This window comes from Phyllobates terribilis, unplaced genomic scaffold (assembly GCF_046119375.1).
Source record: "Phyllobates terribilis strain yellow unplaced genomic scaffold, ASM4611937v1 Scaffold_9__5_contigs__length_417890890, whole genome shotgun sequence".
NCBI classification, from domain to species: domain Eukaryota; kingdom Metazoa; phylum Chordata; class Amphibia; order Anura; family Dendrobatidae; genus Phyllobates; species Phyllobates terribilis.
In genome coordinates, this window is record NW_027362769.1 from 351,683,775 (window position 1) to 351,701,585 (window position 17,811).

The window sequence follows — 17,811 nt, forward strand, 5'->3', positions numbered from 1 at the left end:
TGGCGGTCGTTTTATAGCCTGGTTAGACTGACTGACAGCACTCTCTTATGCACAGAGCGATCATTAATACGATCGATGCTATCTGATGTGTCTGAAGACCTGCCTTTACTTACAGGTAATAATTCATTGAAAAAATCTATGCAAACTAGCTTTCCTCCAGAAGGAAGAAGAGTTGTAGTAAACTCTAAGCAGTGAGGAGTGGAAGCTGTACAGGTACAAAATGAAATGCTACCAAACTTTTTTTGCCTTCCAGAATCTGTCCATGCATTTACATCATCATTATCGCCAAAAAGTGCACAGAAGGGAGAACTTTCCAGACGTGTTATTTCAGGAGGATTGGACTGTGCCTGGGACATTTACAAGTCAAGGAGGTCGCCCCTTTTTTGAGGGTCCCTCTTGGATACTCTAAGAGTTGGCAAGGTTTCATACATCTCTCTTGCTGTTGGGAAACTACGGTTGGCTAAAGATAGGTGTCGGTCAACGGTGGTTCGGCTAACACTCATCTCTCACCGACTCTCCGATATACAGGAACGTCCGGCTCGGCAGAGCGCTCCTACGGTCTCTATGAGAAAGCCGCTTACAGACTCCTCCATTTCATCCGTTGAAATTCAACAGGTTGGATCCTCACCTTCTCCAACACCATCTGTCGAAGGAGATTAGGGAAGCCCCCAATACACATTAGATGGTAGGTCGATTCTGCTAAAATCGACAGGTTTGGATGCCTTAATAGGGCAAACTGGGAGTTGTAGTTTCATATCGGATGGAGAGTCCACAGGATGAAGAGGAGGACATTAGACCAATTTCCTCATAGAAAGTGAACATTGCAGAATGACGCTACATGTAGGCTCTCTCACGACACTGCAACATTTACACATCCCCGGCATAGATGTCCCGATTACATTGTGTAAGGACGTAGTGTTTATCCATATACTGATCTGCGTTCACTTATTTCCCATAAAGCACCTAATGCAGAAGAGCAAAACTATTACAGTAATATATGTTCTCCCAAAAAACCCAAGCAACTAAAGTAATGTGTGCCTGATATCACCGCATGTGGCTGTCAAAGCCCGCCGGCTCGTATTCACAGGGGGTCCGTTACCCCATATATCACTAATAACTAGTGACGATCTTACAACAGGCCTCATCCAAGGAAGAGAATGACAAATGTAATAGTTCCCACTCCATAATCGGAGATCCATCACTCGGCCGCAGTTGGCCTCGGTGGAAGTGGCTCGCTCATAAAGCTCGCTTCCCCTAAAATCCACGGGGCCATGTGTACGCAATAATCACTGGCATGGGATCCTATAACTAGTTTGGTCCTCCTAACCTTAAAAGAAGTTGTCATTAGTTATGGCGGCTCTGACACCGACACTCAAAAGAAGGGGGGAGAAGCACGATGCGATGAATCTCGGCAAATGCTAATCCAGAAAGTATGATAAGTCATTATTTTCTCCCCAAAGCAGAATATCTGCGTTATGTGGACGTTTACATGGGTAGAAGAAATCTGGGTGGAAATACCCAACGAGAGATTCCTGATTAAATGGCGCAATCATGGAGACTTGTCCGGCATTTTATGAGTCTCATTGATTCCTGACCCAAGAAATCTTTGAAGAATCTAAATGTAGGATTGTAGATAAAGAATGAGAGACAGACAGAGAGAAAGGGAACTAGACAGACCGAGAGAGACAGACCGTGACAGAGAGACCGAAAGACAAAAAGAAAGAGAGAAAGACAGTGACAGAGAGACCGAAAGACAAAAAGAAAGAGAGAAAGACAGTGACAGAGAGACCGAAAGACAAAAAGAAAGAGAGAAAGACAGTGACATAGAGACCGAAAGACAAAAAGAAAGAGAGAAAGAGACCGTGACAGAGAGACCGAAAGACAAAAAGAAAGAGAAAGAGACAGTGACAGAGAGACCAAAAGACAAAAAGAAAGAGAGAAAGACAGTGACAGAGAGACCAAAAGACAAAAAGAAAGAGAAAGAGACAGTGACAGAGAGACCGAAAGACAAAAAGAAAGAGAGAAAGACAGTGACAGAGAGACCGAAAGACAAAAAGAAAGAGAGAAAGACAGTGACAGAGAGACCAAAAGACAAAAAGAAAGAGAGAAAGACAGTGACAGAGAGACCGAAAGACAAAAAGAAAGAGAAAGAGACAGTGACAGAGAGACCGAAAGACAAAAAGAAAGAGAGAAAGAGACAGTGACAGAGAGACCAAAAGACAAAAAGAAAGAAAGAGACAGTGACAGAGAGACAAAAAGAAAGAGAGAAAGACAGTGACAGAGAGACCGAAAGACAAAAAGAAAGAGAAAGACAGTGACAGAGAGACCGAAAGACAAAAAGAAAGAGAAAGACAGTGACAGAGAGACCGAAAGACAAAAAGAAAGAGAAAGAGACAGTGACAGAGACCGAAAGACAAAAAGAAAGAGAAAGAGACCGTGACAGAGAGACCAAAAGACAAAAAGAAAGAGAGAAAGAGACAGTGACAGAGAGACCGAAAGACAAAAAGAAAGAGAGAAAGACAGTGACAGAGAGACCGAAAGACAAAAAGAAAGAGAGAAAGACAGTGACAGAGAGACCGAAAGACAAAAAGAAAGAGAGAAAGAGACCGTGACAGAGAGACCGAAAGACAAAAAGAAAGAGAAAGACAGTGACAGAGAGACCGAAAGACAAAAAGAAAGAGAGAAAGACCGTGACAGAGACCGAAAGACAAAAAGAAAGAGAAAGTGACAGAGAGACCGAAAGACAAAAAGAAAGAGAGAAAGACAGTGACAGAGAGACCGAAAGACAAAAAGAAAGAGAAAGACAGTGACAGAGAGACCGAAAGACAAAAAGAAAGAGAAAGACAGTGACAGAGAGACCGAAAGACAAAAAGAAAGAGAAAGAGACAGTGACAGAGAGACCGAAAGACAAAAAGAAAGAGAAAGAGACCGTGACAGAGAGACCAAAAGACAAAAAGAAAGAGAGAAAGACAGTGACAGAGAGACCGAAAGACAAAAAGAAAGAGAGAAAGAGACAGTGACAGAGAGACCGAAAGACAAAAAGAAAGAGAAAGAGACAGTGACAGAGACCGAAAGACAAAAAGAGAGTAAAAAAAAGAAAAAGACTAAGAGAGATAAACACACACAGGAGAAAGTGAGAAAGCAAGAGCGACAGACAAAAAGCAAAAGGCAGAGAGAGACAGAGGGAGAGACACATGGAAAGAGACAGACAAAATTAAAAAGACAAAAAGGAAAAAAAAAGAAAAGATTGTGAAAATGGAGAAAAATAGAGACAGAGAAAGAAATAGAGCGAGACAGAGAAAGAGAAAGGGAGGGAGATAGAGACAAATAAAAAGAGGGAAAGAGAAAGTAAAAAAAAAAGAGGGATTTGTGAAAAAGAGAGAAAGAGACAAAAAGAAAGTGAGAGACGGAGAGTAACAAAGTTTGTGAGAGAGAAAGAGAGAAATGCACAAAGAGTGACAGAAAAAAAAGAGAAAGCCATAGATGAGCAGGAAAGGGACAGAGGCCGAGAAAGGGACAGGCGGCCGAGAAAGGGACAGGCGGCCGAGAAAGGGACAGGCGGCCGAGAAAGGGACAGGCGGCCGAGAAAGGGACAGGCGGCCGAGAAAGGGACAGGCGGCCGAGAAAGGGACAGGCGGCCGAGAAAGGGACAGGCGGCCGAGAAAGGGACAGGCGGCCGAGAAAGGGACAGGCGGCCGAGAAAGGGACAGAGGCAGTGGAGAAGAAGGCCCGCTTCACTCCGCGTTTTTGCAATGTACTTGATGTATTCGTTTGTACTGTAAAAAAAATTATTTACATGGAATATAATGGGAAAAAAGTATGGAAAATGGGCATCAGTTAGACACACGCTTGTGCACATATAAGTTTTAATACAGGATGCAAAAAACACAGTCTGCTCCACTATTTAATCCTTAAAATAAAACACAACCAGGTGAACATTGCACTCTATGGAAAACTAATACATCAGTTTGACTTTTGTTTTTTTTTGTTTTTATAGAAAAAAACAACAACACAATCTTTTGCCAATCTGTATAAAAAAGATCCATAAGCAAAACGATGCAACATACATGTTAAAAAAAAAAAAAAGAATATACTTTTTCTGCTGTTGACAGCTAGTAAAGATTCCAATAATATGGTATAAAACTGGCATAAACTGCCCTGCACTACTCCCCCCATAAATTAGAGACGTCACAGACCCTACAATTACCCTCCTCTCCGTGTAATAGGAATATTATCACTATGATTTTATTATTATGGTGCGGGTCGCTCGATGTGATGAAGCAGTCGGTGGGCGGCGATGTAAATCAGTTGTATTATTCTTCCCTCTGCATCTTTCTTGGTGATGAAATGACACCGCACAGCACTATAACAAGTCATTTCTATATTCATTTCCATAGCCGGCCTGCCTGTACATTTCCATTTACCTAAACCGCTGTGTCCTGGAATCAGGAGAAAACTTCTTGTTCTGTAACTCCGCAACCCTGACACAATCCTGGAATTAATTTATTGGAGTTCACAAAAATCTAATGACAAGCCAAAATATTTAAGGGAATCTGTCAGCAGTTTTTTGCTATGCAATCTGAGAACACAATGATGTAGGGACAGAGGCCCTGATTCCAGCAATGTGTCACTTACTAGGCTGTTTCAATAAAAGAAGTGTTTTATCAGCAGGAGATTATCACTAGAGGACTAGGTGTCACAAGCCTAGTCCAACCACACCCCCACCAATGATTGGCAGCTTATCGTGCAAAGGCAGAAAGCTGCCAATCAGTGATGTGGGCGGGGTTACACAGAGCTCAGCATTCTGAGCACTGCAAGATCTGCAGCAGAGAAAACAGGGATTGTATTAAAATGACAACAAGCAGATCAGCAAGATCTTTATAAAAAAAAAAAAAAAAAAAAAAAAAAAAATGTTGGTTCCTTTAAAAAGTTTTTGGTTACAGAAAGAAAAGGTCCTACAGCCTCATACACGTCCTCCGGGGGGCAGCACTTTACCTTGCTGAGTAGCAGTACCCTCTTCTGCAGACGTCTCACCAACGCATCAATCTGCTCTCTCTTCTTCTTCTCCTCAAGGAAGTTGCTTTGCGTTTTCAGCAGCTCATCCTGCAGCTTCTGCCGGGCGCCCTCCAGCATCCGGGTGCTAGAAGAAAGCAAAGAAACCCAAGTGAGAATCATACACGAAAAAAAAAAAAAAACACAATGTAGGCTTTATTTACAAGAAATTTAGAAAATTAGCATGACAAATATTAGAGATATTTTAACATGGCTTTGTATTGCAAGTACACCAGCCTCATTGGGTCTAAGATCTATTTAATATTGCAATGTAGGCTTTATTTATCAGCAAAACTAATACAAAGCAGAAGATCTGTCACCAGATGTCACACCATCGACATACATTAGTAAACACATCTCTTAGACCTGATGAGGCTGGTGTACTCTTTTTTTAAAATCCATGTCTTAACGGCTGTATTAAAAGTTTTCCTGCCCGAGCATAAATTTTGCATTTTAATGTTAGACCCATAGCTTTTGTAGGTAAGTATACCAGCCTCATCAGGTCTAAAGGATCTACTTTAACGTATGCAGTTTGCATTGTGAAATCTAATGACAGATCCACTTTACAAGGGGTTGTCCACTACCCGTTCACAGATGCAATTCCAGCGATGTAGTCACGGGTCTGCCATGCCTGCAGGGCACACGTGGCATAACAAGGCCACGTGAATCCCAGCAGACCCGGCAATGACTTCGCTGGACTGGCGGCTGAGCAGGAGGCGAGTTTCTGTTATTTTTATTTTAGAATGGGGACTACTTCATTTATAAAGGGGCTGTCCAGGTAGCTGACCGCCCCTTTAAATTATGCTGTAAGACATCTTCAAATGGCCTTTAAAACTCAATTCCACTTCTGCAATTATTACTGCCCGACCCGACCGCCGGGTATAAGTGATTAAAAAGTACAAAGCTAAATTAGCAATGTGTTACTGTAGAGGAATTAAAAAGCGATTTTAAGATACAGGTTAAAGCCGAACTCTTTACAGCTCAATGTTATAATCAGCAGCTGTGAAATCGAATTCTTTCCGCGGCACATTCAGGTGGGTAGGTTCACTGTTCTGGCTCTATATCTTACCGCCAAAAACATGTCATTTAATTGCAGAATGTCCATCAATGCTTCTGCTCACGACTTTAATTAGCTTACATAAAAAAAAACACTAAAAAAAGCCCTGGTGGAACGGTCACGTTTTACAAAGGCGGATCAATCCGAGCTCCATCATTCACTTGCAAATTGAACACATAAAGAGGTGAGAGACACATTCACTCAGATGAATTTCCCATGAAAGGGCCTGAACCCGCGGTGATATCAACAAGGAGAAGGTTTTGTTACAGTCAGAGACGGAGCTTCAGTCTGGCGTCAGCATCCTATGATCAACAAGCTAGAAACAGGGTAGACATCAAAATGGGAGGGAGAAAGAAAGAAAAATAAAGGAAAAAAAGGGGGGAAAAAAGAAAGTGAAAGAAAAAGAATGAAAGAAAAAGAAAATGAAGGAAAAAGAAAGAAGGAAAATGAAGGATAGAGAAAGAAGAAAAGAAAGAAAATAAAGAAAAGAGAAAGAACTTAAAAAAGAAGTTAAAGAAAAACAAAAAAAAGAAAAAGTAAGAAAAGGAATAAGGAAAGAAATTAAAAAAAATGGAAGAAAGAAAGAAAAAAAAAAGAATGAAAGAAAGAAGGAAAAACTGAAGCAGCACTGTGATATTTTGTAGGTTCACATGCTGTACTGGTGAAGGAAGTAGCTTCCCTCTGCCACTAAAAGGGTTAAAAAGCATGTTCCCAAAAGTTAGATCTCTTTGGGCAGCAGTTAGGTCCAAATAAGGGGCTACCTGTGATGATCCAGCCCAACAGAGGGAGGGGGAACCCAGTGCTATTGTTAAATACAGGAAGTGAATAGTTCAGTAGTGTACAGTGTACTTGAGAGAAGATAGACAGGCTCCATATACTGGCTGCTAGGGTAGACGTGGGCCTAGTATCCCCGACAGTGGATCATCAGAAGCAAGAACCTCTTCACAGGAGTCCCCTTAGCCGACCTAGGAACCTCAAAAAAGAGTTTTTGGGGACATAGGGGCGCATTCTGTCTGTAGGACTGCAGAAGAAGTTAGGACTCAAGTCTAGGACGTAGAGAGAACTCAGATCCAGATATACTGTCACTGGTGAGGAAGATTCTCTAGGGCTAGAGAACAGAGCAGCAGAGATGCTTCACCTAAATTGGGAACCAGGGCTTAAGTTGTATCAAGGGTGCCAGAGCAAGCATGGGCCACAGCTCGCCGACGACTACCTCACTGGGGCACCTTACATATGGTCTAAATCAAGTGCAACCTTCCATATCAGGTCCACAAATCCAGAAGCAAATAATTAACTCACCCAAAAAAATTAAAAATGACCATTCCAAAATCCATGCGGTGAGATCTTAAATTAAGCCCAAATGGGAAATTTCAATCCAAAATCCTAGGGCCAAAACAAGAAGGTGTTTTCGCCAGGTTTATGGTGTAAAACAACTTAAAATGTCGCAAAATTTCTGCACAACTCAATTTGAGATTGTGTGGGATGGGGTGTGGTGACACCCACCTGACAAATTCTTCATAAATTACACCACTTTAGCGGACTAGCTTACACCGGAAACATACTGCAGTCAGTAACCTTTCCGGTGGAGGCGCACGGCAGCAGTAAAATGCACTTAATTCAATAAGTGGTGGACGCCTCCTAATGACTTAGGTGCATCTGACTCCAGCGGCCCCGATCATTAGGACCGGTGAGCACAACTAGTGTCATGATGAATCAGGCTCCTAGTGTTTGGACTGAAACGTCACTTTGGGGCTAAATAAAGTCCTTATCACACTGAATATTGGATGGAGTACTGCAATTTATTTTTTTTTTTATAGATACATTTATTATAGAGAAAGATCGGACAGACTGAAGCAGACAATTTCCTCTGTCCCTCTACTTATTATTTATGAAGCTTACTTTTTTTTTTTATCAGTATTGTTTTTGCATTTATCTAATTTATACATCTCTATATATAAACTAGATAAACAGACGATAGACCGACAGATGGAAAGAAACAGATGCAAAATAAGATTCATGGGCAAAAAAGAGACACAAACAAAAACTAGAGAGAATCGTCATCTTCAATCTCATCTCTTTCTCATATCTACCTCATATCCGTCCATCCCATACCTCAATCCGTCCGCCCGATATCTGCCTGACTGTCCGCCTGCCAGTCCGCCCCATATCCGCCAGCCCGTCCCGTATCTGCCCATCCATCCCATGCCTCAATCCGTCCGCCCGTACCATGTCAGCCCGTCCCATATCGGCAAGTCTGTCTGCCAGTTCCATATCCGCCCGTCCTATATCGACCCATCCGTCCATCCACCAGTCCGTCCAATATACGCCCCTCCCATATCACTATCCAATATCTATCCAGCCATTATCTAATACATATTTAATATATCAACAATAAAAAAAAATCTATCCCATATCCAAAGATTCTATATTTATATCCCATATTTATCCACCCATTATCTAATACATATTCCACGTATATCTGCAAAAAAAAAAAACCTGACAATCATCTCTTAACAAAATATGAACATGTGCACATTGCAGTGACAGCGATATATCCATACAAAAACTGCAGGAGCCACTGTGTGCGCAAAGATGTCTGCAAACACTGAATAAAGGAATTCTGACCTGCATTACTTCCATGTAAACTATACTTAAGCAAATGAGTTACTTGGCAAATTGGCCAACTTGTGTGTGCTCATCAGCCATATCAAGGTCAACCCTATTGAAGGAAAACTGATAGTGTAGGTTGTCGTGGCCGGTGGGCACACACGCGTTGACCAATTTGTGTGCTAAGAACTTCAAAGTACTATGGCAATAATGCAGTTAAAAATGTATTTTGCATTTTTTTTTTGTTGTTATGATCTATATATCAATCTCCTATCGATGTATCTACCTATCCAAGGGATGTGGTCGACTTCAGATTAGCAGAACATTTTTTTCCTATATTACTAAACTCCGGGGTCTTTACACATAACTGTAAGAAATAAACAAGGCAGAGCATATAAATAGCAGCCACTACGCCGTCTTCCCTCGCAGCGCAGTAAACCTGGGCCGGCTCGCTCCTCGAGCACAGTGGCATTTTCAAAGCTCTTAAATTTCAAAACAAATCATCCTCAGAAGTAAATGTTATGTTCCATTCCCCGCGCCATCCCGCTGATCGCTCCTCAAACTGACTGGACGCCATGTTCATTTTTTATTTACATGGCAAGGAGAGGATCGACGTAGGGAAAACTCGACCCCCCGTTTATAGACATGAAAAATAATGTAAAGCCGGGGGGATGCGGAGAAAGGCTTAACATCAGAAGAAATATGTTTTAGTTATGTTTCGCTACAAAACAAATATTTCATTTCCTTCCATAATTAATATTTTAATCGCGTCGGAAAACGCGTCTTGTCATCTTCTTTCAACTTGTGCAGTTTGTTAACAAATATCCCACTATATTTGCATCTCCTTATGTCTTAGCCCCACATATTCCAATGATTCAGATAATCATGTAGTGCTGTGCAGATATTGCAAGTTGTTACATTTCTGATCCAACGCGTTTTAAGACATTCTCCGAAGAGACAGGACTTACAAAAAAAGAAAAAGTTCTAACGGAGATTGGAATCTCAAACATTAAACAATTTCCACTGCCGCTTTGGGCCTTAATCTCGGTGATAGCTGTCATTTATCAGACTCCAATGAAGACTATTTTCCAGCAAGCATCACTGGGAACAGCCAGAGGCAAAATAATAGGGCTATGCCATTGATTAGATATTGTGCGAACAAAGAGGCTTGCTGCGAATAATCCGTCTTTTTGCATGCCTTGAGGGGAATAGGGGGACGTGTATCCATTTCAGAAAAGGAAAAAAAAAATACATTTCAGATATGATTAACTACAAACATTACATTTACAATTCAAGGTAATGGAGGACGAGGTAGAAATAGAGGGAAGTGTTTCAGGTCCTATTGATTACCTGTGACCCACTGGCAATGGAGGCTGCAACCCTATAGAAGATGTGACCGTCATCTCCAAGTGTATCAATAGGTAGCAAATACCCCATTATAAAAGCTAAATTAGTTCTAGTCCAATCTGGTAACCAGACGGCCTGTAATAACAGGAGCCGTCACTCCTTGATTGCTTGCAGAAGCAGATAAACCTCACAGCACTTCCACATGCAAACAACTAGTGAATGTAGATTAAAGGGTAATTCCCATCTTATAAAGTGATAGCATATTGCTTGGATAATTGGTGCAGGTTGAGCTTCTGGGTCTGCCACTGATTCCGAGAATGAAGGGTGGTGTAGCACTGTTGTCCCTTCTAAGCTGCTGTCAAACTGTGCTGCAGGTCCCCTTGCACAGTGGATACCCTGCGTGCAAGAAAAATAAGTGAGGGGTATGCAGGGAGGCAACACCTTAATTCCCATCCTACAAAATGATAGCATATTGCTAGGATAATTGGCGCAGGTTTAACTTCAGGGTCCGCCACTGATTCCGAGAATGAAGGGTGGTGTAGCACTGCTGTCCCAACTGTGTTACACGTCCCCTTGCATAGTGGATGCCCAGCATGCTGAAAAAATCAGGAAGGGGTAGGTATGCAGGGAGGCAACCACTTATTCCCGTCCTATAAAGTGGTAGCATATTGCTAGGATAATTGGTGTAGATTTAATTTCTATCTTCACTACTGATTCCGAGAATGAAGGGTGGTGTAGCACTGTTGTCCCTTCTAAGCTGCTGTCCTAACTGTGTTGCAGGTCCCCTTGCACAGTGGATACCCTCCGGGCAGGAAAAATCAGTGAGTGGTATGCAGGGAGGAACCACTTATTCTCATCCTATAAAGTGATAGCATACTGCTAGGATAATTGGTGCAGGTTTAGCTTCTGGGTCCGCCACTGATTCCGAGAATGAAGAGTGGTGTAGCACTGCTGTCTCAACTGTGTTGCAGGTCCCCTGCACAGTGGATAACCTGCATGCAGGAAAAAATCATTGAGGGGTATGCAGGGAGGAAACCCCTTAATTTCCATCCTATAAAGTGGTAGCATATTCCTAGGATAATTGGTGCAGGTTTAACTTCTGGGTCTCCAACTAATTCCAAGAATGAATGGTGGTGTAGCACTCAAGTCCCCTACTAAGCTGCTGTCCCACTGCACAGTGCATACCCTGCATGCAGGAAAAATCACTGAGGGGTATGCAGGGAGGCAACTCCTTGATTCTCAGGACCAGTGGAAGGTGTGGGGTGTCATGTGAATATTGCATCCATTCAATAGATGCGGATTGGAACGAATGTGAAGGCTGCAGCCAATCAGTATATGATGTTTGGCTGCAGCTGTCATATGCCTCTCCTAGCCAGTTGTTGATACCACAAGGCAGGCAGCAATTTACAGTGGCACACACTTGATAAATCTGGCACATCAGATATATTTCTTAATATGTAAATGAGCTGTTAAGATCTATGGATGGGACACAGATCTCCCTGAGAATCTGCCTCCAGAGCTTATTTTAAATTAAAGGAAAGTGTGAGATATGTAGATCAGGAGAGCAGACTGTCAGTCCTTACATGTCTCACACCCTTTCATTTAAAGTAAGCTCTGGATACAGATTCTCAGGGAGATCTATGTCCGGCCCATAGATCTTAACAGCTCATTTACATATTAAGAAAAATGTGGATTACTTTTGAATAAAACATTGGATCACAGATATCAAGGTATCATTTTATTCAGCTTCCTATGACCTACATTCCCATATAGACGGCTTAGGACAGTTTATTATTATTTATTTTTAAAGCATCATTAATACCTTGGTGCTGTGCATAAGAAGGCGTTAAATACAAGATACAAATATAATATTTAGTGAACAAACTAACAATGATAGACTGGTACAGAGGGGAGAGGACCCTGCCCTTGCGGGCTTACAGTCTACAGGATGAGGGGGCAGGAGACAGTAGGTTGGGGGGTTGCAGCAGCTCCTGTAGTGCTGATATGGCAGCAGGGTCAGCAGAGGCTGTAGGCTTTCTTGAAGAGATAGGTTGTCAGGTTCCAGCTGAAGGATCCGAATGTGGTGGAAACGGACGTGTTGGGGCACAGAATTCCAGAGGATGGGAGATACTCGGGAGAAGTCTTGGAGGCGATTGGGTGAGGAATGTACGAGTGGAAAAGAGAAGGGGGTCTTGGAAGGACCGGAGGTTGCATGTTTAAAGATATCGGGAGATTAGTTTGGATATATCCGGGGTGACAGGTTATGGATGGCTTTGTAGGTCAGTGTGAATAGTTTCAACTGGATAAATTGTTGGGAAATTGGGAGTCAATAAATGGATTTTCATAAAGGGGAAGCAGAGGAGTAGAGTGGAGAGAGGTGAATTAGTCGGGCAGCAGAGTTGAGGATGGACTGGAGAGGTGCGAGAGTGTTAGCAGGGAGGCCACAGAGGAGGATGTTGCATTAGTTAAAGGGGTTGTCCGGTCAAAAGTGACAAGTCTGCAGTCACTCTACGTGACTGCAGATTTATGAATCCCCCAAGCGCAGGCACTGTGCGTTGTGAGGATTCGCCGTTATGAGACCCGGTAACAGAGGGTATGTGTTATACATACCTCCGGCCAGTGGGCATGGCCTCGCTCTCTATGCACTTCTATTGAGCGAGGCCTCGCCATCTAGTCGGACGCGTCCACTGGACGTCCACGTCACGAGACGGGTGTGGCCGCGCTCCATACACGTGAATAGAGAGAGGCAGCGCTGAATGGCCGGGGGTATGTATAACGTATACACAGCCTCCGGTCCCGGGTCTCATATCGGCGAATCCCAGCAGCGCACAGTGTCTGCAGACTTATCACTTTAGACCGGACAACCCCTTTAAGGCGGGAAATGATGAGGGCATGCACTAACATTTTAGTTTATTCAAGGTTGAGGAAGGTTGTGGAAAGGATGGATTCTGGAAATATTTTTGAGTTGGACGTGGCAGGAGGTGGTGAGGGCTTGGATGTGTGGTTTGAAAGACAGGGCAGAGTCAAGGGTTACTCCAAGGCAGCGAACTTCCGGTACTGCGGAAAGCCTGGTGTCATTAATTGTGATAGATCGGGAAGGGGAGTTAGGAAGATTGGGTAGGGGCAATAAGACAATAGGAGACAGAATTCTGGTACATTTTGCTTAGTAATCCCCCACCAGTGTTATATCTAAAGGAGACCCTCACTGGTGATGCCTAAATAAAGATATAACGTCATGCCTCATCCCCTACAAAGTATTAGACTTTGGGTGGAGTCTTCCTTTAATTCCTTTTACCGATAACAAAACCTTAAATACAATGCCAATGACACAAAAACATTAACAAAAAAAATAAAAAAGTAAAAAAATAAATAAAGCTATAAATAAGGTGTCGCGGAAGAAATCCATCTTACACGGTCTAATTGCTCGCTCATAGTTCAGTGTTCATCAAAACAAATAATATTGATTTTTAAAGCCGCAAATGAGAAAAACAATAGACATAAATAATTAGTAATCACAGGAGAAGACTGGCACGGGCAGCTGAAGCGCGGCATCCACGCGGAGCCAGCCATCTCTCTACACGTCGTCTTTGATGAGTTTTATATTTCCAGCCTTTCCTTCAATTTGAATCACCAAATTCAATTTGCATTCTCAAATAAACAGAAGGCAAACAGTAAAACACTTCATTGTGACCTTGAAGAAAATTACACTCAAGTTTAATTCAATCTGAGTAGTAATGAAGAGTCACATTTGTCCTCGCGGTTACCGGCCTGTCACCAGAACTCCGCTCGAAAGACACCAGCACCTCCAGCTCCGGAGGGAAAGGAAGAGAAGGGAGGGGGAAGCACAAACTAAAGACTGTCTGCCTCGAAATATACAGGTGTCCACACGGTAGACAATTTCTTTCTCCTATGCGGCAATACTTCTAATAGGTAATCTTCCTGGATACAATTATGAATTTATATGGCTAATGACACATTACTGACTAGCCATGAATGACGTTCATACACCACATCGGCAATTATGCGACTGAATGTCCACAAGATAGATTAAGCCATTCAATTGAAGAGAAATGGTCAGTAGGATCAACCCTCCTCCTAAGCTGTTTTCATGGACATGCAGGTCATAGGAAGCTGAATAAAAATGATACCTTGATGTGACGACACAGCATTTATTCTTAATTAGGCCAGACATTTTTCAGTAGGTCAGGAGACAGACCATTGTTCATATGAGCCTTAACGTTGACTCTTGAATTGATGTTTAGCCTGGGGAGACAGGGACGCAGGGTAACTGAACAATTGATGTTTGCTAAAATGTTGATTACCCATTGTATCAGTCCACCTGTAAACAGTGACGGACAAACTATGCAGATAGAATACTCGAACAATGACAGTTGACCTCATCCCACCTTCCCCCTGACCTGTGGATGATGGCCTGAAGGACAGATGTGGGTATAAAAAGGGACCTCTATCCTTCTCAGAGAGACTCTAGTGGACGCCAGCTTAAAGTACCAAGGCCCCAGTTAGGAGGAATACAGATCTGCTCCATTTACCATCACTGACCCTATAGAGACATTCAGAGAAGTTAGGTTGTGACAATCAGGTCACCTGGCCACATGGAGATGTTTGGAGAAGCTAGGTTGGGACAATCAGGTCACCTGGCCCCATGGAGACGTTTGGAGAAGTCAGGTTGGGACAATCAGGTCACTGGGCCACATACCTCAATGGACTGTCAACTTCCTAAGCTTGTCGTTACCTCCTCTCTGCGGGTGCCCGCCAAAAGTGGGGTTCCACTGCTGGGGTAGTCGGCTCTGGAAGCCCCGAAGTCGCAGCAGCTTTAATCCTGGAGAGCCAGCGGAAGGGTGAGTCTCTGTAATTTGCACCATCTTATTTATTTGCTGGGACTGTTCTATATGTTATTGTCTGTTGTGTGGTGGATCAATAAAGTATTGCCACCCTGTGTTGTCTGCGTAGTTTTCTGCCCAAGGGAAAGGAGAGCGGGCAAAATACTACTGTGGGATGAGCCCTGTTCCATGTGGTCTCAAGAGTACCCACTGACACTTGATATCTGCAATACGATGTGTTGTTCCAGAGAAATATAAGTTTTGCTTAATAGGTAAAAGGAGCTGTTAAAATCTATGGGCAGGACATAGATCTCTCTGAGAATCTGCCTTTAAATCTTATTGTAAAAGAAAGGAGGTGTTAACAGTATGAGACATATAATGACTGACAGTCTGCTCTCCTGATCTACATGTCTCACACTGGTAATGGCTCCTTTCATTTAAAACAAACTCTGGAGGCAGATTCTCATGGAGATCTATGTCCGGCCCATAGATCTTAACAGCTCATTTACATGTAAGAAAAACATGGATTTCTCTGGAATAAGACATCTGATTGCAGATGTTAAGGTATCATTTTATACAGCTTCCTAGGACTGACATGTCCATATACAGTAGACTGCTTGGGATGGTTGATCCTACTGACCGATTACCTTTACAGCAAATTTACCCCAATATTTTTAACTCACACCTTTGCAGTCCGTTCATGGTTTTTCCATCTGATTACAGTGCTGTACCACTCTAATCTCTAGAGTTGCTAAGAAAAATTAATGGGATCAAGTCCAGCATCTATGTTACTCGGGGGCAGCCAAACCAGGCAAGTGTGAACTTACATGGTGACATCCTCAGTGCCCCTTGTGATTACTTGATCATAGCAACATCATGGCCCTACAAGTGCTATCTGTTCTGCCAATGATTTCAGGCAAATTTGCTTAACATGACCAATGCAATTCCAACCTGCCACTTCTGTTTCTAAGAGTTTTTACATGCTGCACTAGTACTCTATATTGCGTTACCCCAGACAGTCAAGTTGATTCTCAACATAAATAGTTTAAAACACTCATCTTTGTAGGGATGCCTATAACATTCTCTAAAGGTCATGCACGCCTTTGCACAATTTTTCTTTTTTTATTGTTCATTTATTTCCAAATGCAAAGTGAAGCCACTTTCTAAATAATTTCATAGAATAGGTTTTATGAATTAGGTGCTGCAAAGTATCTGTAAGTCCTTTAGCTCAGTGCTTTGGTAAAACAAATACAAATGTGTTAGAAATCATGCTCCTGATGTCTCTTCTCCATCTCCCTCCTCTCAGTGTTCCAGATAGCAGCAGGAAAGGGGAGGTATTGTGCAAAGATCTGCAGTAGACAAAGGGGAAAGCATCAACAGTTTCGGAGGGGCAAAGAAAACAGAATAAAGAAAAAGAGGAAAGCACAGGAAGAGGAAATAAGTGCAGGATAGAAGCTGTGCTCATATGTGAGATAATTAAGACAGCATCACCCTGGATATACACAGACCTCACATCCAGTCTATATTACTGAGAGTCACAGCCAAACCTTAGGGATCCTGAAAATGAAGGATCCGCAGAAGCTTTGCTGATATACGGGCTAATTAAGGCAACATCACCCTAAATATACACAGATCTCACATCCAGCCTATATTACTGACAGTCACGGTCCAACCTTAGGGATTCTGAAAATGAATGGCCCGCAGAGCTGGTGTAGCATTGCATCACTTGCTAAGTTATCCCTGCACTTCTTGCAATCCAGTGCCACCCATTGTACAGTGAATTGTAGCCACCCCACTTATGATTTCTTTGCGTCAACCAGTGTTGGCTCCCTATTGATCTTTCTCAATTAGACGTCATTTCCAAAAGTTGCATTACAGTTCCTGGCATGAAATGAACATTTTCCGGAGCAGCACGCTTTCTATTCTTCGAGCAAAATGCATTTTTCTCTGCCAGCAAAATATATATATTTTTTAGACGGGGTAATGCTGCTGTGCTCCTGTGAAACACTGCTGATGACACCGAAGAAGCTGGAGGAGGTTTACCTGACGATGTGAAGAAGAAGTGGCGGGAAAAAGAATAGAAGTGTAAAACTTTGATTGAAAGAAACATGCAAAGACGGATAAGGGGAAATTCAAGTCACTGCATGATCTGGAAGTTCATCTTTTGTCTGTAATTACCCAGAACCTCTAACGAGACTGTTATTGTGAGGGTCTTTCAATGTCAAAAAGTGGTTGCAGATTTTCAATCCTTTGGGTCCTTTACAAAGGTTTCTCTAGTCCTCTAGTTCGCCCCACCAGGTCAGGAATTTAGAAAATGCCATAAAGAGAGCCCCGACTCAAGGGCCACATTTCAAAACTCCAGAAACACTATCCTCCAAGTTACTATTTACACTTCATGGCCATATTGCATTTTTTACTATCATTTTCATGGAATTTATGGAAAAAAACTGAGAAAGGACCACAACATGCAAGTCAACTTTAAGTGCAAGTTTGCACGTTCTTATCATATTGCTTTTTTTTTTTTTTTTGCTGCGATCTGTAGGTATATATTGTCCGAATTTCCAGAAAATGCAGAATAAAACTATGATCACAAAGTGTGAACATAACCTAAAAGACTGACTGTGATGATACAGCCTAAAATCTTAATAAGCCAGACGTTTAGATTTGTTAATCCAAGAGAAATATCCTATTATCTTTGTGCATTTGTGTCTGGTCAATAAGAACAGACCAATATTTGTATAACCCTGAATGCTGAAATCTATTCCTTTGTAAATAATCATGTTTACTATGCTAATGACCAATTGTACTAAAAGTCAGCTAGAGGTTTATTTACAATAGCCCCTGTGATACCAACTATGTAAATAGATTAGCTCAAACAATGATAGGTGAGCCCTTCACCTTTACCTC

The 17,811-nt window shown here is 42.3% G+C and overlaps 1 protein-coding gene across 2 annotated transcripts in view; it reads right to left on the reverse strand.

The window, feature by feature from the left end:
• The window catches only part of MAD1L1 (mitotic arrest deficient 1 like 1), a 751,355-nt gene that overhangs the window by 558,130 nt on the left and 175,414 nt on the right, over positions 1-17,811 (reverse strand). For both annotated transcript variants that reach the window (XM_073648135.1, XM_073648136.1), the window contains exon 11: positions 4,996-5,140. In XM_073648135.1, coding sequence (XP_073504236.1) covers positions 4,996-5,140 — 145 coding nt within the window. The remainder of the gene's footprint in view (positions 1-4,995; positions 5,141-17,811) is intronic.